This window comes from Mauremys mutica, chromosome 4 (genome assembly GCF_020497125.1).
Source record: "Mauremys mutica isolate MM-2020 ecotype Southern chromosome 4, ASM2049712v1, whole genome shotgun sequence".
Taxonomy (NCBI): Eukaryota; Metazoa; Chordata; order Testudines; family Geoemydidae; genus Mauremys; species Mauremys mutica.
In genome coordinates this window covers 112,940,877-112,966,632 of record NC_059075.1, presented here as the reverse complement: position 1 = coordinate 112,966,632, position 25,756 = coordinate 112,940,877, and the positions used below count along the sequence as shown (strand labels likewise).

General features: G+C 43.1%; 1 protein-coding gene across 4 annotated transcripts in view; it reads left to right on the top strand.

Moving 5' to 3' along the window:
• The window catches only part of LRRC56 (leucine rich repeat containing 56), a 112,313-nt gene that overhangs the window by 1,535 nt on the left and 85,022 nt on the right, over positions 1-25,756 (top strand). For 2 of the 4 annotated variants that reach the window (XM_045012667.1, XM_045012664.1), the window contains exons 2-4: positions 958-1,117; positions 6,091-6,163; positions 19,696-19,862. In XM_045012667.1, the coding sequence (XP_044868602.1) occupies positions 19,816-19,862 (47 nt within the window). In that variant the 5' untranslated portion in view covers positions 958-1,117; positions 6,091-6,163; positions 19,696-19,815. The remainder of the gene's footprint in view (positions 1-957; positions 1,118-6,090; positions 6,164-19,695; positions 19,863-25,756) is intronic. The other 2 variants (XM_045012665.1, XM_045012666.1) reach the window with 2 other exon arrangements.

Below are 25,756 nucleotides of genomic sequence, written 5' to 3'. Positions count from 1 at the left end.
TATCCCTGATTATTTTAAGAGATGGGAATAATTTATTGTTCATAGTTTTTAGCTGCTTCTGAAATGGACAAAGATATTTATTTATTTTATTTAATAATTGCAAATGCTGGTCCTGTAGCGCATTAGGAGCCTGATCCTGCATAGGTGCTGTGCATCCTCAACTCCCATTGACCTTCCTGAGAGTTCAGCACTATGCTGGACGTGCTTATCACTTTACAGGATTGAGACATAGTTTATTCAGGTGCAGTATGCTCCCAATACACTATTGGGAGAGTGTTTGGAATGCCCGCCTGTTCACGGCAAGATGGTACATTGTGCCCGTGATTTCCAACTAGAGTGTGCATGCTCCAGGGAACATGGCCAGCACTCAGCCGCGAATCTTCTATGTAATACAGAAGGCCTCCATATTGGGTACCTATTTTGTGCAGTAATTGCCTGGATACTTTAGTTGTTTTCTTCATGAGAACAAATGTGACTGTTCTAATGTAAACATCGATTGCATTTCTCATTCTGACAGTTTTTTCCAGACAATACTTTCTGCAGTGAACATGCTGTAAATATTGACTTCAGCCTTTTGTCCAATGCTAGGCTAAAATAAACACTTTTCTTACCACATTGAGTCAGTTTGCTTCTTATGGCCACAAAGACAACTATTGTTTCTGGCGTTCAGTAAATAACTGTTGCCGGACGCATCAGTTGTACTTTATTAAATCCTTTACCTTGTCCTGATTACTTCTGGAAGTTGCCTTCAGTCTTTATTTCTTTATGCTGTTCTAAGTTATATTCAATTAGGTACTGTCATATTTTTATGATATATTGAGCACAGTCCTCTGCTGTTGTGGCTGATGAAGCAACAATTTTCCTCCCATTTATTACAGAATACTCCAGCCTTTAGAGTCCACTTTCCTTTTTATTTTCTTTTTATTGAAGACAAGCATCTTAATGTTGTTTTAATAGGACATGGAGCAGGCACATGAGACACTGCACTAGAAGCCCATTCGCTATTAAAGACCAATGGAGATGGATGAAAGTGTGACTAATAAAAGAAAATTTCCATAAGAGGAGTGGGAGATGGATATGAAAAGAAGGCAAAACAACGGTGGATAGAAAAGAAAAGGTGAAAGATAAAAGCTAGGGGTGAACGACTTTACTTTGTTTTTTAAAAAAATTGCAAAATACCCACAATGTTTCAGGCTTCTGCATTTTTTAAAATCTTCTATAACTCTCTCTCTCTCTCTCCCTCCCACCCTCCATCCTCTAATCAAGTACCTGGATAAGAAAGCAGTGTGCAGTCATGTCAAAGTTCAGGATTGTTGTAATCTAAAAGCGTTTCTGATGCGGTTTCTCCCTATGTTTGAGCTTTAGATAATATTCATTATTACCAGCAAGTCACAGAGGAAGAGCAAATAATGTATAGAACTAATGACCCAAGCACTGGCTCTGGTATAAAGTGTGGTGGCTGTAAAGTGTATTCTTCAGTGATAGGATTGCATAGATTCATGCTGCTGAAGACTGACGTGTGCATTCCCTGACATATTGGCAGCAGCAGCTCCGGGCACCAGCGCTCCAAGCGCGTGCCTGGGGAGGCAAGTTGTGGGGGGCGCCCTGCCGGTCACTGCGAGGGTGGCAGTCAGGCAGCCTTCGGCAGTATGCCTGCGGGAGGTCTGCCAGTCCCGCGGATTCGGTGGCAATTCAGCAGCGGGTATGCCGAAGCCGTAGGACTGGTGGACCTCCCGCAGATGCGCCGCTGAAGACAGCCTACCTGCCGTGCTTGGGGCGGCAAAAAAGCTAGAGCCGCCCCTATATATTGGAGGAGTAGTTGCTGATCATATGTTCCTCTGTAGCAGGAAGTGGGAGAACAGCAGTTTTTGGTGTAAGGATCTGGTGTCCTATTGAATTAATCTGTAACCAAATCTTTTGGTCTGTATCTTTCCTCAGTGGAGTGTTCATGTGTCAGTAGAAAGAATAAAAAAAAAGTCTATGATGTCAGCAAGCAGGCTTTCATGACACTGTGGGTCAGATTCAGTATGTAAGCTGTCCTTTGACCAGATGTGAGTTTGGCTTCTCCAGGATGGCTAACTACTTGTTCCACTGTCTAACTGAAACATATTTAGGGACAGAACTAGAATACAGCATCCAAACTTTTCAGCCTGCAATAGTATAAAATTGTTAATGCTACAAAATTATATGAATAAAATTCCTCAACTTGGAGTTACTACATTTCATATTAATGTGAAAGGTTTGATTTTTACTTCTGAAAATTATAGATATGTTATTCTTGTTAGAACATCCTTAAGCAACTCACCAACATGAATTTAGAAGTACTCAGCTGACTTGAATTTGCTAGAAAAACTGAGTCTGGTTAGTGTTTTTGTTACCATTACATGTTCACAGAACACGGTAACAAATCCACCAAGAAGTATTTGATGATATGACATGGACTACACATAGTTGCCATAATATAAGTTGGAATTTGATTTGCCATGGCAGGTATCATATAAAGGCTAATAGAACTGCATTAAAAATGGAAAATCATGGCTCAGGAGCTAAGCTTTTTTTAAAGGGCACTGTCTGATTAAAAATGGATATTTTTAAAAAAACAGATGGCTTTGCTTGTATAACTATTAACATCTCGGGTTACTAAAACTGGAAGAATGTTAAAAGTGTAACTTACTTTTCACCCTGTATCTGGTTTATTTCTTGCATTACATTGATCTTAGATAATTTCACTTTTGTTTATAGTTGGTTACTAATCCATTTCATGTCCTCCTTTTTATACAATACTAGTATACTGTAGTGTTTGGATTGAAAATGGAAACATTTTGTTTGATTATTGTGTATACAATACCTAAATTGATTTGACAGTGTGCCTTTAAATTTAAACTGTTTTCCTTTGCCAATTTTTTGGGAGCATTTTGTACCCAAATGTGCTCCTGAGCCGTTTTCTGTTCCCTGATGTTTTCCTTTGACTTCTGCTAGACCTGGTTTTCTTTACCAGAAAACTTGGTCTAAGCACAGTACTGGAAATGAGGGCATTTATGTCCTAATCTCAACACTCAAAGTGACTCCTTTTGTGGCCGTGGCCACAACTCATATGACCTCTCTTCAGTAGTGGATTTAGAGTTAGTGGGGCCCTGTGCTCAGCTTCATTTTTGGGGGCTCTCCTTGGGACCCAGCCAAGAAAAAGAACATTCTCTCATCTCCTCCCTTCCCCCGTTTTTCATTCTTTTTTTCTTCATCCTCCCCCTATAAGTAATAGAAAGTAAATGAAAATAAAGTGAGGTACCTTGATTGTTTTTGTAGTCTAACTTATTTTTCCACAGACCACTTGAAAATCACTGAGGTCTCGGCGGACCACTTAATGATCTTTCCAAATATTGTTTATACTGTTAGATAACTATTGTAAAGCACTTTGGATAAGAGCGCTTTATTTTAAAAAAAAAATGTAAAAAAACATTTGGATGTGGGGTCTGGCCAGGACTTAGGTTGAGGGAGGGGGCTCAGGGCTGGGGGTGCAGGGTTTGGGAGGAAGTTGTACTTTTATGAGGTAAATTGAAAAATAGTTTCTTTTGTTCATCATTTTTACAGTGCAAATATTTGTAGTAAAAAATAGTAATATAAAGTGAGCAGTGTACACTTTGTGTTCTGTGGTGTGATTGGAATCAATATATTAGAAAATGTAGAAAAACATCCAAAAATATTTAATAAATTTCAGTTGGTATTCTATTGTTTAATAGTGCGATTAAAACTGAAATTAATCACGATTAATTTTTTGAGTTAATCATGTGAGTTAACTGCGATTAACTGACAGCCCTAGTATAAATGCAATGTGGCACTAGTTGTAAAAAGCTCTCCTTTAACTGGCCCCTTGTTACTGCCCTATGGTTATATGAGATACCTGGGTTCCATTCCCAAACTGTGGATGCTAGAAAATGCTTTGAAGTTAGCACACTTAAGGTGTGCCTTCACTGCAGAGTTAACTATGCAGACTGGCACACAGGTAAACCTCACCTGGGTGTGGGCAGCCACACTGCAAAGCCATACCTGAGTTACTGCGTCCTCCCTGGTGCTGTGCTCACCCTTCTATGCTCCTTGGATTTCTGGGAGCATATCCCAGGATTCTTTGTGCTGCAGTAAATTAAGCTGCATTATAATTCTTTCCTAGTAAATTGGTGGAAAACTTGTCTGTCCTTGTGGGCACATTTGTTGTGGGTAGGCAGGAAGGGAATTGTGGGAAGGCATTGGAGGACTATCAGCCCTCAAGTGATTTAGTCTGTGTCCTCACAGCAATGTGGGCAAGTTACCAGTCTATTGAGCTAAATGGCACTTGGGTTTTAGCCTACCAGGTTTAAAATACCACTAAACTCAGGTGAGAGCGTTTTGTATGTGGATGGGTGAGGGGTTTGAGCAACACCAATGTAAGAGCCAAAGCACACTCTGCAATGAAGACATACTCTTAGCATTGGGAGGGTGTTTTTGTATTGCTTTATAAGTCCAGACTGCCTTTGGTTATAAGGATGTTGAGCTTCCCTTCTCCAGACCCAGAATAAAATGGTGGGGCTCTAAACCTTAGTATCCCTTTTGGGGACAGAAAAGCACTCCCACAAATGCCAAAAGACAGAGATTTATTGTTGGATTTTGTTTTACTGTTGTACCCATCTGCTTTTCACACTCTTACCTTCCCAACTCTCTTCTTTTTCTCTCTCAGATCAGATTATTTAAAGTGCTGTTCTCTCTGAAAATAGATAGTAAGAATGGCATTGTGGTTTCTTAATGAGCGTATAACGCTACATGTTTCCCTCACTTTGAGTGAGAGGGTAGGTTTTCCAGACGATTGTCACCAGTTCAGGATTTGTTCCTGGATCACCAAAGATTTGTTGGTATAGTCAGGATCATGTTATCAGCTTGATATCAAGTGAAAGAGCAGGAAGCCACTTTGATATAACAGGTGCATAGCTCAAACATGGACAAGTTTTGATTTTCTCACCTGATATAAATAATTCTCAAATAAATGTTAATGTTTTTAAATATAGCTGTGGGTTTGTGTCTCTCTTGTAATGGTTATTTCCTGTGAGGGTGTTTTAATCTTCTTCCCTACCTGATAATCTTTGAAATGAAAGATTCTGTGGTTAAAGTGCACTATTACTTTGTGCTCTCCCCTGCCTTCACATAGACTGTAAGATCTTTTGGGCAGGGACTGCTTCTTTGTTATATGTTTGTATGATGTACAATAGGGCCTTGGCTTCTAGGTGCCATTGCAGTACAGATAATTAATAATAAAGCATAGCTATAAAGCACTCCATTATTAAGGCATGTCTGGGATTAGCTAGACTTGTTCTTATTCATTCTTATTTCTTAGTGCAGGGCCGGCTCTAGACATTTCGCCGCCCCAAGCACGGCGGCACGCCCCAAGCAGGGCGGCACTCTGCCGGTCGCTGGTCCCGCGGCTCCGGTGGACCTCCCGCAGGCGTGCCTGCACTTGTGTGGGAGGTCCACCGGAGCCACGGGACCAGCGGACCCTCCACAGGGACGCCTGCGGAAGGTCCACCGGAGCTGCTTGCCGCCCTCCCAGCGACCGGCAGAGCACCCCCCCCGCGGCATGCCGCCTCAAGCACGCGCTTGGAGTGCTGAGGTCTGGAGCCGCCCCTGTCTTAGTGACAAGATATTTTTAAGAAAACTGTTCACTTGAGGATTATCCCCAGCCTGGATATAACTGTTTTAAAGTAGGTCACATTTGGGGTTTGAATTGATGGGCCCAATTACTGTTTCTTAATCTTCACCATTTTACAAGCAGTCTGTTGTTGAACCATATACAACTTTATATTCAGTGCAGCAACTGGTGGAATTCTGTAGAGTCAGTACAGATTAATTGACAAACAAGTTTCCCTTAATTAGAGAGTGATCTTGCTCTGATTCTTAGCACACATAAAATATCATGTCTAGTAGCCTTATCCAATGCCTTCTGAAGTCAGTGAGGGTTTTCCCATTGATTTCCTTGGGCACTGGATTGGGCTTTAAAACATGTTCCTAAATGTTACTTTCTTTTCTAGAATATGGGCAAATCATAATTTTTGTATATTTATTTTTCAGGCTACATGCTGAGGAAGCAACACTTTTGTTCCCAGTTCTTAAATCTGCTGTGTAAGAGGAGAGAACGCTGGAGGTAACTTTGCTTTTCAGCAGTATACAAAGATTTGAACATGGAATAGGGATAGAAATGGAATGTGCTATGGTGTTCTGGTGCATTCAGCACTATCCAGTCTCTGTTCTGCAGTCCAGTCCTAGCACCAGAGTCTCAGATCTTGGATTTTGTGTTTTAAGTCTCCTAAGCGAAAGCAAGTCTAATTCCTAAGTCTACGTGGAAATGAGTTCAGAGACAACTTTAACTTCACGTTCAGTTAGACTTATGAGACTTTATGCTAATTTGGCATGGCTGATTAGGAACGGGGAGACCTTCAGACTTCTTTCTGATAGAGTTGCTATGAAGAAGGAATATAAAGCATTGGAAACTCACAGGGATGGCTTTTTATATTCTAAATTATTAAGGCCACATTTAGGCAAAACTTTACTCACATGCTTAACTTTACTTACAGTGAATAGTCTCACTACTCACTGTGTGTAAAGTTAAGTGTGTGAATAAGCCTTTGTAGGATCAGGGCCTAAAACTGAATGTTGAGCTGTGTCTTCTTCTGTGCTTGAAAAGTGTTTAGCATGATGGGTGCTACTGCATCTTTAATAATATTTCAGTACATAAAGGTAGCCTGAGAATATTCGGTAACTGCGAAATTAGTACTTGGGTTATTGTCCTTTAAATGTCGCAGACGATCCAATGTATATTGAGAGAACTTGCAGAATACTGAACTATAGATCAAATCTTTACTCAGCTCAAGAGAGTACAATTATCTGTAGACTCCATCCCTTGGAGAGGATTTTGGAGCTGGGGTGTAAAAAGAAGGATATGAAGTACTCCCAGGCAAAATACTTCATTAAATTGGAGTTAAGGCTGAAATTAATACCTATATGTTGGGGATGGGTGGGAGGAGTATGGTTGAAGTTTAGATATACTAACTTTTTTTATTTTTTTTCTTTAAATAAAATTAAGGTTCCTCCGCAACTTTAATTATTTCCCCAATATTGTGCTCCCTGGTTAGGGTGACCAGATGTCTCAATTTTATAGGGATAGTCATGATTTTTGGGTCTTTTTCTTATATAGGCTCCTATTACCCCCAATCCCCGTCCTGATTTTTCACATTTGCTGTCTGGTCACCCTATCCCTGGTGTATCCTCCATATAAGGGTACCATGTGTTTATGATAAACACAATTAGCTGATGTCTTAATTTCTGTATACCTTGGCATTTTAGCCATTAATCCATGATGATATGGAGAATTTAAACACTGTGGCCCTGATTCACCACTACATCCAAGCTGTGCTCTGATGTAGTGAAGGGTAGCAGCCATGGGAAGCCGATTATAGCTCCCCGATCCTTGGATGTGTGGTGGAAGTTAGAACAGGAAGGGGTGGGCAGTGCTGACTTTCACCACTAGTGTAAGGTCTTACACCAGTGAAGGATCAGAAATAGAAGAGCTCTGTTCCACCACAACCCCTGCTGTCCACATCATGCCCCCAGAAGCCCCTCTCCTTTCCTTATGTTAGGTGTGGGAAGAGGCTGGTGCAGAAGCAAGCAGAGCCACCTCTGCCAGATTTCTGCCACCAGAGGGTCTCCCTATGCAAGAGTAATTCTCTACCAGCACACTCTGGCCACTTTGTGCCACAGCAGCCAGTGAATCTAGCTCTATATCCTTTGGTGCGGGGTGGGCAAACTTTTTGGCCTGAGGGCCACATCTGGATGGGGAAATTGCATGCAGGGCCATGAATGTGGGGCTGGGGCAGCGGGTTGCAGTGCAGGAGGGAGTGTGGAGTGTAGGAGGGAGTGCGGTGTGCAGGAAGGGGCTCAGGGCAAGGGGTTGGGGTGGAAGAGGGGTGCGGGGTATACAAGGGGGCTCAGGGCAGGGGGTTGAGGTTCAGGGAGGGGTGCAGAGTGCAGGAGGGGGCTCAGGGCTGGGGGTTGAGGGCTCAGGGCAGGGGGTTGGGGTGCAGCAGGGGTGTGGGGTGCGGCAGGGGGCTCAGGGCAGGGGCTTGGGGTGCAAGAGGTGGATCAGGGCAGGGGGTTGGGGTGTGAGATGCAGGAAGGGTGTGGGGTGTGGGCTCCCGCCTGGTGCCGCTTACCTGGAGCGGCTCCAGGGTGACAGCGATGCCACGCCGCTAAGGCAGACTCCCTGCCTGCCCTGGCCATATGCCGCTCCCGGAGCGGAGAACCGTGGCCAATGGGAGCTTCGGGTGTGGAACCCACGGGTGAGGGTAGTGCGCAGAGTCCTCTGCCCTCCCCCCACCCCAGGGGCAGCAGGGACATGGTGCCACCCGCTTCCAGGAGCGGCGCAGGGCCCGCAGTGTCGGGGTGGCAGTCCCGCGGGCAAGATCCAAAGCGCTGAGGGGCTGGATCTGGCCCGCGGGACGTAGTTTGCTCCCACTTTGGTGGATTGTAGCCACATATTGTGGACTTAGAAGTGCATAACCTTCTAGTATTCTACCTCCACAGGCTGCTAACAATAAAGACTATACCAATTGATTCAACTGTGATTTACTGTTTCATTGATTCCTAATAGCACATATAATGGAGAAAGAACAACATTTGGCAACTAATTACAGAATTATTTAACTTCGAGGCATTTCCAGCACATATTATAAAAATTTCTCAATTTCATCAGAGATCTGGCAAAGTATTATACATCTTGCTCTTTATACATGCAACGTGTGTGTGTGTGTGTGCACGCGCGCGCACAGGCTTTGCATTATATATGCACTTAAAAGCCACAAACTTCTGTTTTATATTTATATATAATATAAGCTTGTGGTTTTAAAATACACTGCTTTTTTATTTATCTATATTACATTTGTAAGAAAATGAAACAAAGCTTTCACCTCCAAGTTGCTGGTTCAAATCCAATCTGGGTTAATAGTGTGGGCCTGCTGTACAGAAGTGAATTTCACTCTGAATGAGCATAAAGACTGAACAGGCCTCTCACTCAGGGTGAAATTCACCCCTACACAGAGGGCTGGCATAAAGGCTAGGTATCACTTACTGCCTTTTCTTAGAATTCAAGTGGAAGTTTCACCCCAGTGGCATCTTTAGGTCAGGGTTTATGCATGTGAGGAAGCTTTTGCTGTGGCTATCTCAGTCCTGTGGATAAATAGAGGACTTGGCAACTTTCACAAGCAGTAAATTCACACAGGAAGAATGTAAACAATGGGACAAATCAGATTTTGCACCATGAGTGAATTTGGCCCAACGAATTGAAGCTCCAATTCAGCAAAGTACTTAGATACATACTTAATTTAAAGCATGGGCTAAATTCTCCCATTGACGTCAGTTGGACTGTGCTTAAAGTTAAGTGTGTGCTTCAGTGGTTTGCTGAATTGAGCCTTCACATGGTTGTAGAGTGAGGAGGGGCTGATTCCGATTTCAGTTACACCTGTGTAAATTGGATATGACTACATTAAAGCCACTGGGTTTTCAATGCTGTAGGCAAGAGGAGAATCGGGGCCTGATAGTCCAGATTCTTTATGAAAACAAGAGACGTGTCAGGGACTATGTGAATGGAATGATTATTAATGCTTTTTATGGTGATTGCTCTTAGCCCTTTACAATTTTGTCTTTGAAAACAAGATAGCATTACTGCAGTGGTCACTTCTTTCCCTGTACTTAAGAATAACAAAAGATGAATGCAGTAACATCTAGCTATCCAAGGTAAAAAGCTGTTGAGAGTGACTGCTATATATAAAAAACATTTTTAACTTTTTTTTATTACACCTGCTAAAATAGAGTAGTGTAGGATGCTGCATATTACATAAATGTTGCAGGGAATTGTTTTTCCCCTTTAGGGATTGATTAAAGTAACGGTAGTTTCCTGATGACATCATAGCAGATTCCAGCTGCCCAAACAGTCATTTTCCAGAAGAGGTTATCTGCAGTGCACTTACACAGAATTACTCTTAAAAGGGCACTTACTGTTCCCTTAGGACTTTTAAACGTAACTTGGAGTTGAATCCTTGGTAAACACAGAATTCTTTGTTTTCATTTAGTGATGATGGTAGTGCTGGGAGCACAGCCATGGCTTGTGATTCTGCAGTTAAATGAATAATACATAATCATGGATTGCAGGAAAAATTAAATACTTCAGTGTAGTTCCATGTATTGAGAAGACAGCAGTATGTTTGTTTTTTATAGAGAATTTTCAGACCTGCAGCATAGGAAGAAGATAATCTGGAACTCCAGTGCCATACCTGAAATTAGACTCATTGCTGCTCAGAGTAACTTTTTGAAGGCATGAGCAGCCAAAAAGCAGAAAAGGCTACTTCTTCAGTGGCTGGCCTAGGAGAGCAGGACTGTGCTTGTTATGGGGTGCTGACTGATTTCTTTGCTTCCTTGGGTAGCTAAGGAAGAGCCTGAAGAGGAGAGAAGAGAGGCTTAACCAGGAGATGGGAGGGAAAGGAATGGTGGAAGCACAAGGAGGGATGTGACTGACAGCAGAGAGATGGAATCCGAGGCTTTTTGGCTCCCATTCTTCAGATAAGAACCATAAGGACTATTTCACTGGTCCAGAAGGCACTAAGAGCTAACCAAAGGTTTCAGTTTGTCACTTAGGGCTGTATCAGGATTTCAGTGTTGTTTGGTGGCTCATGTGATGACACTAGCATAATGTATACTGAGAAGTTACAACAGAAGATAGCAACAGTGACATTGAGGGACTTGCAAATGGTAAAACTTCCAATCCCGGTGTGCTGTGTCCCCCGTCTTCTCCTGGACATTTGGGGCATTCAGCTGTATTTATGTTTATATTTGCTAGGGCAGCTTTAATATGTAGATCTATACATTTTCCTGGCAGAAAGCTGGATCAGTCTGTGTAGATGTTTTTAAAAACAACAGCCTATTTAAATTATGTGGACAAGAGCTTTTGCTAATATTTTGATGTATGAGCTTAGAAGTGCTAATGGCCAGGCACAGTCCGAAGGGTGTTTCCCAGGTTTCAGGGGGAAAAAAGGGATGGGGTGGGAATTAACGTAGAGGCATATGCTTCTGGTAACTGCCATGTTTGAAATGCATATTTATATATATTTAATGAAAAATGCACTATAGCCTCATTAACTCTCTCATACATTTTTTTTAGAAAGACAGCAAAGTCTTGGAGCTTTACGAACTTGCCAGGACCTAATCACGTCAATTTACTAGGAAGAAATTGGCAGAAGAGAGTTAATTAGTTTGTTCTACAGGGAGTTCTAATAACACAATAGTTGAAGGACAATTTTAATAATAATCCTTATCATTTATATACTGTAGAACCTTACATGTTCAATGTTTTGTACAAGTGATCTTCACAACACACCTATAGTGAATGTAGGTAGGGTCAGTATTATCACCACCATTTTAAAATGCAGCCAGTGATGTGATTTGTTGAGACTACTCAGTTAAGTATCTGGGAGATTAGAACTTCTGACTCCATGCCCTAACCAAGGGGTTGGCAACCTTCAGAAATGCTGTGCCGAGTCTTCATTTATTCACTTTAATTTAAGGTTTTGCGTGCCAGTAATACATTTTAATGTTTTTAAAAGGTCTGTTTCTATAAGTCTATAATATATAACTAAACTATTGTTGTATGTAAAGTAAATAAGGTTTTAAAAATGTTTAAGAAGCTTCATTTAAAATGAAATTAAAATGCAGAGCCCCCCAGACCGGTGGCCAGGACCCGGGCAGTGTGAGTGCCACTGAAAATCAGCTCACGTGCTGCCTTCGGCATGCGTGCCATAGGTTGCCTACCCCTGTCGTAACCATTGACTTCAGTGGGGCTAGTCATGTGCTTACAGTTAGCCATCCGCTTAAGTCCGTTGCTGAATAAAGGCCTGTGTCCCCAATCCTGCAATCACTGATGCGTATTCTTAATATGGCATTTATTCAGGTGAGTAATCCCACTGAGGTCAGGAGGACTACTCATCATGTGGATTTCCTGTTTTGTTTTTTGTTTTGTTTTTTGATTGGGCTGAAGGTAGTTGTACTTGAGCTACCTTACCTGTTTCAGAATTTAATGTTGTTATGTAGGATATGGTAGAGCCTGCAACTGTGTAAGGAGTTCAGCAGCCAGTCTGTGCTAAGAGTAGAGGAGAACCCTAGGGAAGCTTTAGGATATCAATAGGGTTATAAGAAACCCTAGGGCAGATGCTTAGTGACTTTTGCTGTTGCTGATGGCTACTGTCTTCCCACAGTTGACCTGTACACAAAGTAGCACATGAGCATGTGCTCACAGAAATCATAGAGTCCATGATTTTCCATCATTTTCTTTAGCCTAATTTTTCCCCCTTACTTCTCACCTGGACAAAGGAACTTCTGTTACCATATACTGCATATACCTCCTGTGGGTGCGGTAGTTTTTCCAGCTATCCCAGCACATATTTCTGGGATTAATTGGATTTTTGTTTGAGCAGTGTACTTCACCGTTAGGATTCCTGCATCACGGTCTTGTATTTCTCATTTTGGACATTATTCCTCAAATTTCTGTCTCTTGAGGAAGTTTTAACATGGTTGAAGTGCACCCTAGAAGATTGATATTGTTTACTGACAACAACTCTGTTTCAACACAGACAATTTGTAATGAAAATATTGTTCTCTTTACTACTCCAGTAGATATGAGTAACAGATCAATAGCAGGAAGTACAGAATTGGGAGCATCACTTCAGATATTAAAAACCACAAATTGATCTGCTTGTCAAACCTTAAGTAAGTGCTGCATCAACACATGTGCCATAGATGGGAGGACATTCTGAAATGTTGTAGCGATGGACTGAAATGAGATAAATCATTTCTTTTATGAAGTGGGTTAACTCTTTAGTGCCATTGTCTGCACACTCCTGCTATTAGCACGGTTGCATTTTGCATTGATGGATCACATCAATAATTCAGGACTCTCAATCTACACAGCTCCAGAAAAACATACTGAATGTATACAGTAGGCAGACCTGTCACCTGATGGTGATATCTTTGCTAGAATTAAAAGGAACTATAAACCTTTATAAATAATCTAACAAAACAGCCATACAGTAACTCCACACTTAAAGTCGTCCTGCTTAACATTGTTTTGTTGTTAAGTTGCTGATCAATTAGGGAACATACTCATTTAAAGTTGTGCAATGCTCCACTCTTACATTGTTTGGCTGCCTGCTTTCTCCACAGTTGGCAGCCTCCCTTCCCTCCCCCCCCCCAGGGCTTCCGCCCGTCGGCAGACCCCGCGGATCAGCGCCTTCCCCCTCCTCCTCCTGCCCACGGCAATCAGCTGGCTTGCAGCATTTTGGAGGAAGGAGGGAGGGGGGAGGAGCGAGGACTCGGCACGCAGGCTCCCCCTCCCTCCCCTGCCTCCTGAACGCCACAAGCCAGCTGATTGCCCTGGGCGGGGGAAGGGGGAAGGGGGAGCCTGAGCCAAGTCCTTGCTCCTCCTGCCTCCTAAACGCTGCAAGCCAGCTGATTGTCCCGGGCAGGAGGGAGGAAGGAGGAGCGAGGACTCGGCGCGCCTCCCCTTGCCTCCTGGTGCCAATCATCTGGCTTGCGCTGTTTTGGAGGGAGGAGGGAGGAGCGAGGACGCTGCGTGCAGGCTCCCCCTCTCTTCCCTGCCTCCTGAACATGGCAATCAGCTGGCTTGCAGCGTTTAGAAGGGAGGGGGAGGAGCCAGGACGCAGCCTGCCAAGTAAAGGGGGAGGGGGGGGGAAGAAGAGGCAGGTCAAGGATGGGGACTTGGGGGTAGGGATGCAGTGGGCAGGCTGAGGGTTGAGCCTCCAGCCCCTGGTGCTTGCAGAATAAAGGAAGCTGCCCTGGAACCTAACCCCCGCCCCCCCATTTACATTAATTCTTATGGGGAAATTGGATTCACTTAACATCGTTTTACTTAGTCACATTTTTCAGGAACATAACTACAACGTTAAGTGAGGAGTTACTGTACTTATTTATCTGTCATCCATGTGGTCATACATCCATACAATGGACACTGTAGTCCTAGTCAGACACTGGACAATCAATTCTCCAAGCAAAACTAGGTTTCCTTCTATTACTTTTGTCTTTTTATTTTAGTCTTCTGTTCTGCTTCATATCATCAAGAGCTGACTTTTTTGAACAATTGGGGACTGGTATTACCCAAAGTTTTGAATAAAGCTAACATTGTCTAGACTAATTGGACCAAATTCTTCCCAGCAATCTGCATAGGAGTATGCCAGAAAACCCACACTGAACAAGGAAGAAGAAGGATCAAAGCTGATGGAATTGATTTCTGGCGTATCTGAAACAGTGGTGTAAGGATACTTCACAAAACTTGTATGAAAAGGAAACAGGGGAGTGTTACCTGACATGGTCTAGAAATCAGAGATCATGGTTCACACTGATATGTACATACTCCCTGGCCAAGGACAGACCATTAATATCTTCCTGTTCAGGTCTAACATGGGGTTTGCCGACCCCATCCCATTCTCACAGAGATTATTCTTATACTTTTTAGGAATAAATTCTCAGTGGGTTGTCTACAGACCTGGTCATGGCAATAACATGGGTGTAATTTAATGCCTTCTGCAGCAGTACAGAACATATGTCCATTTGGGAGCTGTTTATTTGTGTTTCTATGTTCCAGCTGGAATTTGACCCTAGTTTTCAAGTTAAAACTTGCCTTTCATGATCGTTGGAATTCTCCTTCTCTGTAGGAACATGTAAGAAAGAGCCAACTATATAACAAAACCAAGACTTGGAGGTTATGCTACGGCGCGGGCCTGGCCGCCGCTTCCCGCAGCTTCCATTGGCTGGGAACGGCAAACCACAGCCGCTCGGAGCTGCAGGCGGCTGTGCAAATGTAAACAAATGCTCTGGTGGCCCACCAGCCGATTACCCTGATGGGCTGCGTTCGGCCTGCAATTGCCCACCACTGAACTAGACCATCCCTGACAGGTGTTTGTCCAACCTGCTCTTAAAAACTTCTAATGATGGGGATTCCACAACCTCCCTTGGAAGCCTTTTCCAGAGCTTACCTACCCTGATAGTTAGTTAGAAATGTTTTCCTAATATCTAACTAAATCTCCCTTGCTGCAGATTAAGCCTATTCCTTCTTCTCCCACCTTCAGTGGACATGGAGAACAGCTGATCACCATCCTCTTTATAACAGTCCTTAACATATTTGCAGACTGTTATCAGGTCTTCCAGCACAGTCTTCTTTTCTTAAGACTAAACTTGCCCATATTTTTTTAACCTTTCCTCATAGGTCAGGTTTTCTAAAGCTTTCGTCGTTTTTGTTACTCTCCTCTGGACTCTCTCCAGTTTGTCCACCTCTTTCTTAAAGTGTGGTGCTCAGAATAGGGCACAGTACCCCAGCTGAGGCCTCACCTGTGCTGAATACAGCGGGACAATTACCCTACTTCCCGTGTCTTACATACATCACTCGTGTTAATAAACCCCAGAATTATATTAGCCTTTTTTTTGAAACTGCATCACGTTGTTGACTCATATTCAGTTTATGATCCACTATAAACCCGATATCCTTTTCAGAAGTACTACATCCTAGCCAGCCATTTCCCATTTTGTAGTTCTGTGTTTGATTTTTCTTCCTAAGTGAAGTACTTTGTCCCATCTTTATTGAATTTAATCTTGTTGAATTCAGACCAGTTCTCCAATTTGTCAAGGTCCTTTTGAATCCTTTCTCCAAAGCACTTCAACCTCTCCCAGCCTGGTGTCCTCTGTAAATTTAATAAGCGCATTCTCCACTCCATTTTTCAAGTCACTAATGAAAATATTGAATAGTATTGGACCCAGGACTGGCCCCTTCAGGACCGCACTAGATACACCCTCCCAGTCTGACAGTGAATCATTGATAAACTATTGTTTGAGTACAGTCTTTCAACCAGTTGTGCACCCACCTTATAGTGAATTAATCTAGACCCCATTTCCCTAGGGTATGTCTACACTACGGGATTATTCCGATTGTACAGAAACCGGTTTTTTAAAACAGATTGTATAAAGTCGAGTGCACGCGGCCACACTAAGCACATTAATTCGGTGGTGTGCGTCCATGTACCGAGGCTAGCGTCGATTTCCGGAGCATCGCACTGTGGGTAGCTATCCTGTAGCTATCCCATAGTTCCCACAGTCTCCCCCACCCATTGGAATTCTGGGTTGAGATCCCAATGCATGATGGGGCAAAAACAGTGTCGCGGGTGATTCTGGGTAAATGTCGTCACTCAATCCTTCCTCCATGAAAGCAGCGGCAGACAATCATTTCGCGCCCTTTTTCCCTGGATTGCCCTGGCAGACGCCATAGCATGGCAACCATGGAGCCTGTTTTGCCTTTTGTCACTGTCACCGTATGTGTACTGGATGCTGCTGACAGACACGGTACTGCAGTGCTACACAGCAGCATTCATTTGCCTTTGCAAGGTAGCAGAGACGGTTACCATCCCTATTGCACCCCCTGCCATTGTAAATTGGCGATGAGATGATGGTTATCAGTCATTTTGCACCGTTTGCAATTGGAAATTGGCAATGATGGTTATCAATCCTTTTGTACCGTCTGCTGCTGTCATGGGTGCTCCCGGCTGGCCTCGCTGAGGTCGGCCGGGGGCGCATGGACAAAAATGGGAATGACTCCCTGGGTCATTCCCTTCTTTATGTTTTGTCTAAAAATAGTCAGTCCTGCCTAGAATATGGGGCAAGTGTACTAGAGAACCAGAGAGCACAGCTGCTCCGGGTCAGAGCCCCAGAGATCCCACAGAAATGATGAGCTACATGCCATTCTAGGGGGTGCCCCTGCAACAACCCCACCCATTGCTTCCCTCCTCCCCCAACCCTCCTGGGCTACCGTGGCAGTGTGCCCCCATTTGTGGTGATGAAGTAATAAAGAATGCAGGAATAAGAAACACTGAGTTTTTAGTGAGATAAAATGAGGGGGAGGCAGCCTCCAGCTGCTTTGATAGTCCAGGCAGGACATTAAAGGGTGTGGGGAGAGGAGCGCAGCCTCCTGCTGCTATGATAGTCCAGGGAGTATAGAATCTTCTTTAGACATGAAAGGCAGGGGGGGCTGATGGAGCTCAGCCTCCAGCTGCTATAATGAGGACGGTTACCAAGCCTTTTGTACCGTCTGCCAGGAATGACCAGGAGTCATTCCCATTTTTACAAAGGCACCCCCAGCCGACCTCACCGAGGCCAGCCAGGAGCACTCACGAGCTGATGATGATGACGGATACCAGTCATTTTGCACCATCTGCCACCGGGAAGGGGATGCTGGTGTTCAGCGCTGCAGCACTCTGTCTACCAGCAGCATGCAGTAGACATAGGGTGACATTGAAAAAAGTGAGAAACGATTTTTTTCCCCTTTTCTTTCGGGGGAGGGGAGAAGGGTGTAAATTGACGACATACACCCTGAAACATCCGGGAAAATGTTTTTGACCCTTCAGGCATTGGGAGCTCAGCCAAGAATGCAAATGCTTTTCGGAGATTGTGGGGACTGTGGGATAGCTGGAGTCCTCAGTCCCCCCTCCCTCCCTCCCTCCATGAGCGTCCATTTGATTCTTTGGCTTTCTGTTACGCTTGTCACGCAGCACTGTGCTGAGTCCCTGCTGTGGCCTCTGTCTATCATAGCCTGGAGATTTTTTCAAATGCTTTGTCATTTCGTCTTCTGTAACGGAGCTCTGATACAACAGATTTGTCTCCCCATACAGCAATCAGATCCAGTATCTCCCGTACGGTCCATGCTGGAGCTCTTTTTGGATTTGGGACTGCATCGCCACCCGTGCTGATCAGAGCTCCACGCTGGGCAAACAGGAAATGAAATTCAAAAGTTCGCGGGGCTTTTCCTGTTTACCTGGCCAGTGCATCCGAGTTCAGATTGCTTTCCAGAGTGGTCACAATGGTGCACTGTGGGATACTGCCCGGAGGCCAATACCGTCGAATTGCGGCCATGCTAACCCTAATCCGACATGGCAATACCGATTTCAGCGCTACTCCCCTCGTTGGGGAGGAGTACAGAAATCAGTTTAAAGAGCCCTTTATATCGATATAAAGGGCTTCGTTGTGTGGACGGGTGCAGGGTTAATTCGGTTTAACGCTGCTAAATTCGGTTTAAACGCGTAGTGTAGACCAGGCCCTAGTTTTCTTCTGAGAATGTAATGTAGGACACTAATCCAAAGTGGCACCAGACCTGCCATAATAATAGATACAAAATCTGCAGCGATATTTCTACAGCTACAATGATCAATACCACTCACAATACACCTTTCAAGATCCATAGGTCCTGTGCATGCCTATCACAATATGTGGTGTACCTCCTCCAGTGCACTAAATGCCTCAATAACAACTCTGTGGGGAAACGAGAAAATCACTATGCTCCCAAATGATCTCACACAGAAAAATGATAAATGACCTGAACAAGAGTTCTCTGTAAGCCTGCACACACGCGCACTCTGTTGACTTTGATATTTCAAAATCAGTTGCTATAAGTTTTGTCCAGAGTAGTAGATCTGGGAACCAAATAATGGTCTGGTTCAGTATGAATTAATTTAGATAACTACTTCAATCCTATCACCTTAAACTTTATCTTATTCCTCCCTTGAAACAGGTTTGATTTTTTTTGTTTATAAAAAAAGACAGTTTCCAGCAGTGGGAACTAGTCGACATGTTCTGACTGACCCAAAGAGCAGTCATTAACAATTCATATCTGTTTCACATAGTACAGAACATCCTATACTGCAATCTATTTTGTCCATGGTTAAAGCTTAAGAAGCTGGAGAAAAGTAATTGTACGTTTTGGTACTCACACCGCCAGTATGAGCTTCTATGAGTTCTTTTCTGTGTCATTTACAATCCTCAGTGGTGTTGGGTAAGGTGCAGGTGTGCCCGGGGAAGTGGGCTATGCTATTATTGGAGAAGTCAGACGAGTGTAATGGGAGGAGTGGGAGGGAAGACCCTTCAGGTGAATATCCTAAGTTTATTATTGTTAAAGAACATTTGTTTATAGAGCATAGTGTTTTATATAGCTAATAAAAGACAAAGTCCCTGCCCCAAAAAGCTTACAGTCTAAATTGATCATGGCAAGACAGGACCTGAGAGGAGATCACTATAGGCTAAAGGAGGAGAGAGAAAAGGAACATACAGAATAAGAGTACTTGTGGCACCTTAGAGACTAACAAATTTATTTGAGCATAAGCTTTAGTGGGCTACAGCCTGTTTCATCGGACGCACAGAATAGAACATATAGTGAGGAGATATATATACATACAGAGAACATGAAAAAGTGGGAGTTGCCCAACCAACTCTAAGAGGCTAATTAATTAAGATGAACTGTTGTCAGCAGGAGAAAATAAATTTTGTAGTGATAATCAAGATAGCCCATTTAAGATAGTTTGACAAGATATTTAACATGGGGGAATTCAATGTGTGTAATGGAATAAGGTTGAAGTTGCTTGGGTATCATATTCTGTATCAGTTAAGTTTCTGTTTGTTTTTGATCATTTATGGTGCCTTGTGGAAATCCTGCCAACTCTTAAGATAAGTCAAATTAATCTTTGCTAAGAGTATGTAGTAAATACTGAAAAAGAAAACTACTCTTGTTCTTGTTTTATTGCTTAGGCCATATTGAAATGGAACTAAACTGGAACCTTGGCAGAGTCCTTCGTCCAGGCTCAGCCACAGTCCGGGTGACTGATTTGAGGTGGCAAGGTCTCCTGAATCCTAGCCCATTGGTAAAAGATGATGGAGAGCTACTTATGGATGAATACCTTTCCCCCAGTAAACTGGTGAGTGGCCTCTCGTTTTTTTAATGGAGCTGCGAGGAGCACACTAGCATATAGTCACATTATCCTTGTTTGTTAGCAACTTTAATCAAGATTGCATAAATATGGAATAGCTGACAATTAGAATTTCATGTAAAGTGACCTCTATCTTAAGATCATTTAACATATACATTTGTCTGTTTCATATATAAATATGACCCATGTAGTTCCTTCCATGTTTGTTATCGACCTAGCGAGATAGGCATAAAATAGTGCATGTAGCATAATCATAATTCAAACCAAATCTAATTAATTCTTTCTAAAGTGCATTGAGTTCTATCAGAACATCAGAAGAGGGATTTCTACATGGACTGTGTGGTGGAAATTGGAAACGTAATTAATAATTTAATTTTTATTCCTGAATAGAGTAAAATCATCCAAACGCCACTCTCACTTGCCTATATGTTAGTCTTGAGAGCCAATTATAAAGTACTGAAAGTATTTTAAGTACTTTCTATATTTATCAAAGTGCCTATAGTTTTCCACTTCTGTCAAAGCATAATTGAAAGCCATTCTGCTTTTTGACAAGGGAAAATGATCTTGGTGCAGCCTCTTGTAAGAGAATGATGCATTGAAATCTATTGTGAAGAAACCCTTTATTTCACAGTGTGACGGTGCCACCTATAAGGCTTTATGGAATATATATAAAACACATTCTAGACATAACTAGAATGTGTTTTATATTACATGTGCCATGTAACATATCTCTGTAAAGGTCATGATCTACTGAATCTATTAATCCTATTTGTATGCATGTATCATTTTTGTATTTGAAGTTTATTAATATTGGCTGCATACTTGTTTGATTCTAAGTAGGCTATAGTGAAGCAGTTGGTCAGCTTCCTGATAAAAGACTATTCTTAGTAAGTGCCCCGTCAAGAAACACTTAAGCCAACAATGAACTTGGAAACACCAATCCACATCTGGAGTTTCCCAGGAATGTGGATTGGCTGGTAAGGAACTCAGTCATGCATGGACATGTGACTTGCCCAGGTGACTCCAATATTCCATTTTGTAGCTGGACTTTGCATAGGAGGGAGGAGGGGGTCTCCACCCACAAGAGAAGTCTATTTAAGCCTAGGGGAGACCCCTCCATTTTGTCTTCAGCTGGCTAAAGAGAGAGCCTCTCCACCCCCAAAGATGCCTGAAAGAAACTGGAACAAAGGACAGTGACTGCAAGGGGGTGAGTGATTGCTGGACCCAGACTAAAAGGAGATTAATTTGTAAAAGCAGCAAAGAATCCTGTGCATCCGACGAAGTGGGCATTCACCCACGAAAGCTCATGCTGCAAAACGTCTGTTAGTCTATAAGGTGCCACAGGATTCTTTGCTGCTTTTACAGAACCAGACTAACACGGCTACCTCTCTGATACTTAATTTGTAAAAGGGAGCAGTCTGGAAATGGTGAGGATCTTATTTGTATTATTAGACATAGACAGGTGTGTTTTATTTTATTTTGCTTGGTAATTCACTTTGTTTTGTCTGTTACTACTTGAAACCACTTAAATCCTACTTTCTGTATTTAATAAAATTACTTTTTACTTATTAATTAACCCAGAGTATGTGTCAATACCTGGGTGGGCAAACAGCTGTGCATATCTCTCTATCAGTGTTATAGAGGGTGAACAATTTATGAGTTGACCCTGCATAAGCTTTATACAGGGTAAAACAGATTTATTTGGGTTTAGACTCCACTGGGAGTTGGGCATCTGAGTGTTAAGGACAGGAACACTTCAGTTAGCTGCTTTCAGGTAAGCCTACAGCTGTTAGGGGACGTGATTCAGACCTGGGTCTGGGTTTGCAGCAGGCTAGCGAATCTGGCTCAAACCAGACAGGGTACTGAAGTCCTAAGCTGATGGGGCAGGAAAGCAGGGGCAGAAGTAGTCTTGGCACATCGGATGGCAGCTCTCAAGGGGGGGGGGGTTCTGTGATCCAACCAGTCACACACAGTATATGGTATTTACTGAGTAGTAGTGAAGAACAGAAACTGTTGGGGTTCTGAGAAGCTGAGGAACGCTGCGGTGTGGAGATCTAAGCAACAGAGAAGTTGCAATAAAGATTGCACCTCTCTGCGTGTCACAGAGCTGAGCTTCATGGCAGAACTTTGTACAAGAGTGATGGGGCTGAGGTTGTGTTTTGGACAGGCCAGGGGAGTGGTGGGAATATGGTCATTGCATCTGTGAACTGCCTAGACCCACTGGGCCTCAACTCCAGATTTGTGGGAGGGTAAGTTGATGGCAACTAAAAAGTCAAATGAGAAATCCAGTCATAGCTCTAGGAAGAACAGAAGTCTAACTCCGGTAAGTTTAAGTGCTCCTCTGCATTCTGCTCTACAAAGTACAGTGCAAGTACTCTGCTACTGGCTGTATACAGCAGCTGCTGGAGACACGTGATTACCTCAGGTTCTAAGCTTTCATTTTAAGAAAACAAAAGCAATTTTGTAGACCTCACAGTTGGGAAGAGAAGATTGAACATGTGACCTGAGTGTAATCAATACAGTGATGTTTGCTTGAGTTTGCAGACAGCCTCTGTCAATAGCCCTGAGCGGTGAAGAAGTGCAGTGGACCTGGCCACCCATACAGATCCACCCATCTGCTGTAAGTAGTGGGGGGCACCTCTGCTGCCACCACCTCTCTGGGGTAAGAGCTGAATCCTGTTGTTCCCAGGGGTGAAAGTAACTTAAAGGACTTACCGGTATGCTGGAGTCCTGAGTGGGGTGTGGCCTCAACCGGAAGAGGCGTGGCCTTTCAAGATTTAAAGGCCTTGGGGCTCCGGCTGTGGCTGGGAGCCCCAGGAACTTTAAATTACTCCAGAGCTACCAGCTGCAGAGGCGCTGGGAGCCCTGGGGCTCAGGGGCGAATTAAAGGGCCTGGGGCTCCGGCCGCCGCAGAGCTCCAGGCCCTTTAAATCACCACGGGAGCCCTGCAGCCTCTACCCTGGGGCGGCAGGGCTCGGGCTAGGGCTGGGGTAGCCGTGGCAGGGCTCCAGTGGTGATTTAAAGGGCCCAGGGCTCTGGCCGCCGCGGCATATATAAGTTTTATATATAGTGTGGACTAAAAAGTGCCCAGGATTTTATGCAGTGCTGTTGTAGCCAGGTCTGTCCCAGGATATTAGAGAATCAAGGTGGGTGAGGTAATTTATTTTATTGGACCAATTTCTGTTGGTGAGAGAGACAAGCATTAGAGCTACACAGAGTTCTACACCTTGAATGGTCCCTTAGGGTACGTCCAGACGGGTAACGATCGATTTATCGAACATGCTCCCCGTTGACTCCGGAACTCCACCAGAGCGAGCAGCGGTAGCGGAGTCGACGGGAGAGCCGCGGCTGTCGATCCCACGCCGTGAGGACGAGAGGTCAGTCGGAATAAGATGCATCAATTTCAGCTACGGTATTCCCGTAGCTGAAGTTGCGTATCTTACATCGACACCCCACCCCGCTCCAGTGTAGACCAGGCCTTAGAATATGTGCTAACTACTTATGCTAAATGATCTGTTCCACTGTTGCATTTTGCTGTGACACTCTAAGTACCTATCCTAGACCTGAGGAGAAGCTGTGTAGTTCAAAAACTTGTCTCTCTCACCAACAGAAGTTGGTCCAATAAAAGATATTGCCTCACCCACCTTGTCTCTCTAAAGTAGCCTTTTGCTTTCTTAGGGAGCCTTATCCAAACCCACTGAAGTCAATGAAAAGATACCTATGGACTTCAGTGGGCTTTGGATAAGGTTTTAAGACATTACTTCAGCCAGCATATATCCCTTCTCTTTCCAAAGCTGTATTGCTTTTTATTAAATAATAAACTATTATGAGAAGCTTTAATGTTACCATCATCCCTAGCAACTGAAATTTCATTATACACTTTATTTCTTGTACTAACAACCAGTTAGATCCTCCTACAAATATGAATCTCTTCCTTTTTTCAGGTTTCAGAGTGGTAGCCGTGTTAGTCTGTAGCAGCAAAAAGAACGAGGAGTATTTTTGGCACCTTAGAGACTAACAAATGTATTTGGGCATAAGCCTTCGTGGGCTAAAACCCACTTCATCGGATGCATGCAGTGGAAAATACAGTAGGAAGATATACACCTCTACCCCGATATAACACGACCCGATATAACATGAATTCGAATATAATGCGGCAAAGCAGTGCTCGGGGAGGGGTGCATTCTGGTGGATCAACGCAAGTTCAATGTATCGCAGTTTCACCTATAACGCGATACGATTTTTTGGCTCCCGAGGACAGCGTTATATCAGGGTAGAGGTGTATATACACAGAGAACATGAAAAAATGGATGTTGCCGCAACATCCGTTTTTTCATGTTCTCTGTGTATATATATCTTCCTACTGTATTTTCCACTGCATGCATACAGTGAAGTGGGTTTTAGCCCATGAAAGCTTATTCCCAAATACATTTGTTAGTCTCTAAGGTGCCACAAGTACTCCTCGTTCTTTTTCCTTTTTTTTAGTGAAGCTAAAGTAATTTACTTTGTGTCCACACCCTAGTGGATTGGATCAGGTCCAAGTACTTCAAGGTTGCATATTCTCATATTGATAGGGAAGCCCACTTATCAGAACAAGTATTAAATGAATGTGTTTTGTCTATCTGATTTCTACTGTATATGGTCACTTATTTGCCCTGGAACCTGACTTTTGTGTTGGCATTATTGGAACACACTTCCTCTTCAAAGGAAAAATTATATGACATTGTCAAGGAAACATTAACAATGTTTACAGCTTGTTTTAATAACATATCTAATTTATCTATTCTTTGACCTTTATGTTGATCAAGTTGAAACAGCTGCTTCCATAAAGTCACTTCCTCAGCTTTTTCAAATGTAAAAATAGAGGCACTGCTCAAACACTTAATCTGAAACAAATCTTCATGTGGGAAGCTTTTAAAACAATCACATGCCATTAATTATCAAGATGTGTGAAAGGCTTGGTTTTATTTTTAAAAGCATATTTACAGTATCTTTCTTATTGTCTGTTTAGCTGTGAAGATTTTGGGTGTTATTGCTGTGTTATAATCTCTGCAGTCTTCCAAAAAAATAATTGAATACAAGAGTGAAATTAAAATAAAATTCACACACACACACTAAAGCCAGATGTATTTTTGATTCATGTAAGAACACGCTTAGGATCTGATCTTTCAAACTGTTGCATGTGGGCAGACCTCTGCGCCTGCACTGAGCTCCACCAATGGGTCTCTGTACAGACTCAGTAAGTTGCAGGATCAGGAGCCTTATTCCCCCCCGCCCCTCCACACACACACCATGAAGCATTGTGTAAGCCCCCACTGAAATCTGTGATGCTCCATGCAGGCACAGGGATCCAGCTGCACAAAGCATGTTGCAGGCTCAGGGCTTTACTTCTTGGTTTATAGCTCTACAGGGTGTTCCACTCTTGCATCTGATTCTTGTTTTATGGAGGCACGGTTGGTTTAAGGAAATATTGGTGTTATCTTCGTGGTATAGTTTTGATTCTTTTTATTAGTGTTCTCTGGCACTGTGTGAAATCCCCCAGTGAAGATTTCAGATTAAGGATTGGTGAAGAGGCTCTGTTGCTAAAGACTCTCAAAGTGGTGCAATATTTCTATTGTTTTGCCCCTTTGAAAGTTTTTTTTTTTCCCTACAGATGGGAAGAATGTGGCCCAAACTGATTAACTGTGAGGAAAATACTCAAAGTGTAATGCTTAGTTTGTCAGGTCCGTACCCCAGACTTCCCATTCGGTTTGGTTCTGTATTGAAAGTAATGGTTGCACCTGGCTGGAATCACTAGTTTGACTTTCAATTTTGAGAGACAAACCTTATGTGGGTGTCAGGAAGAATCACCTCTTCCTTTGCAGATTAAGTCCATTTTAGAA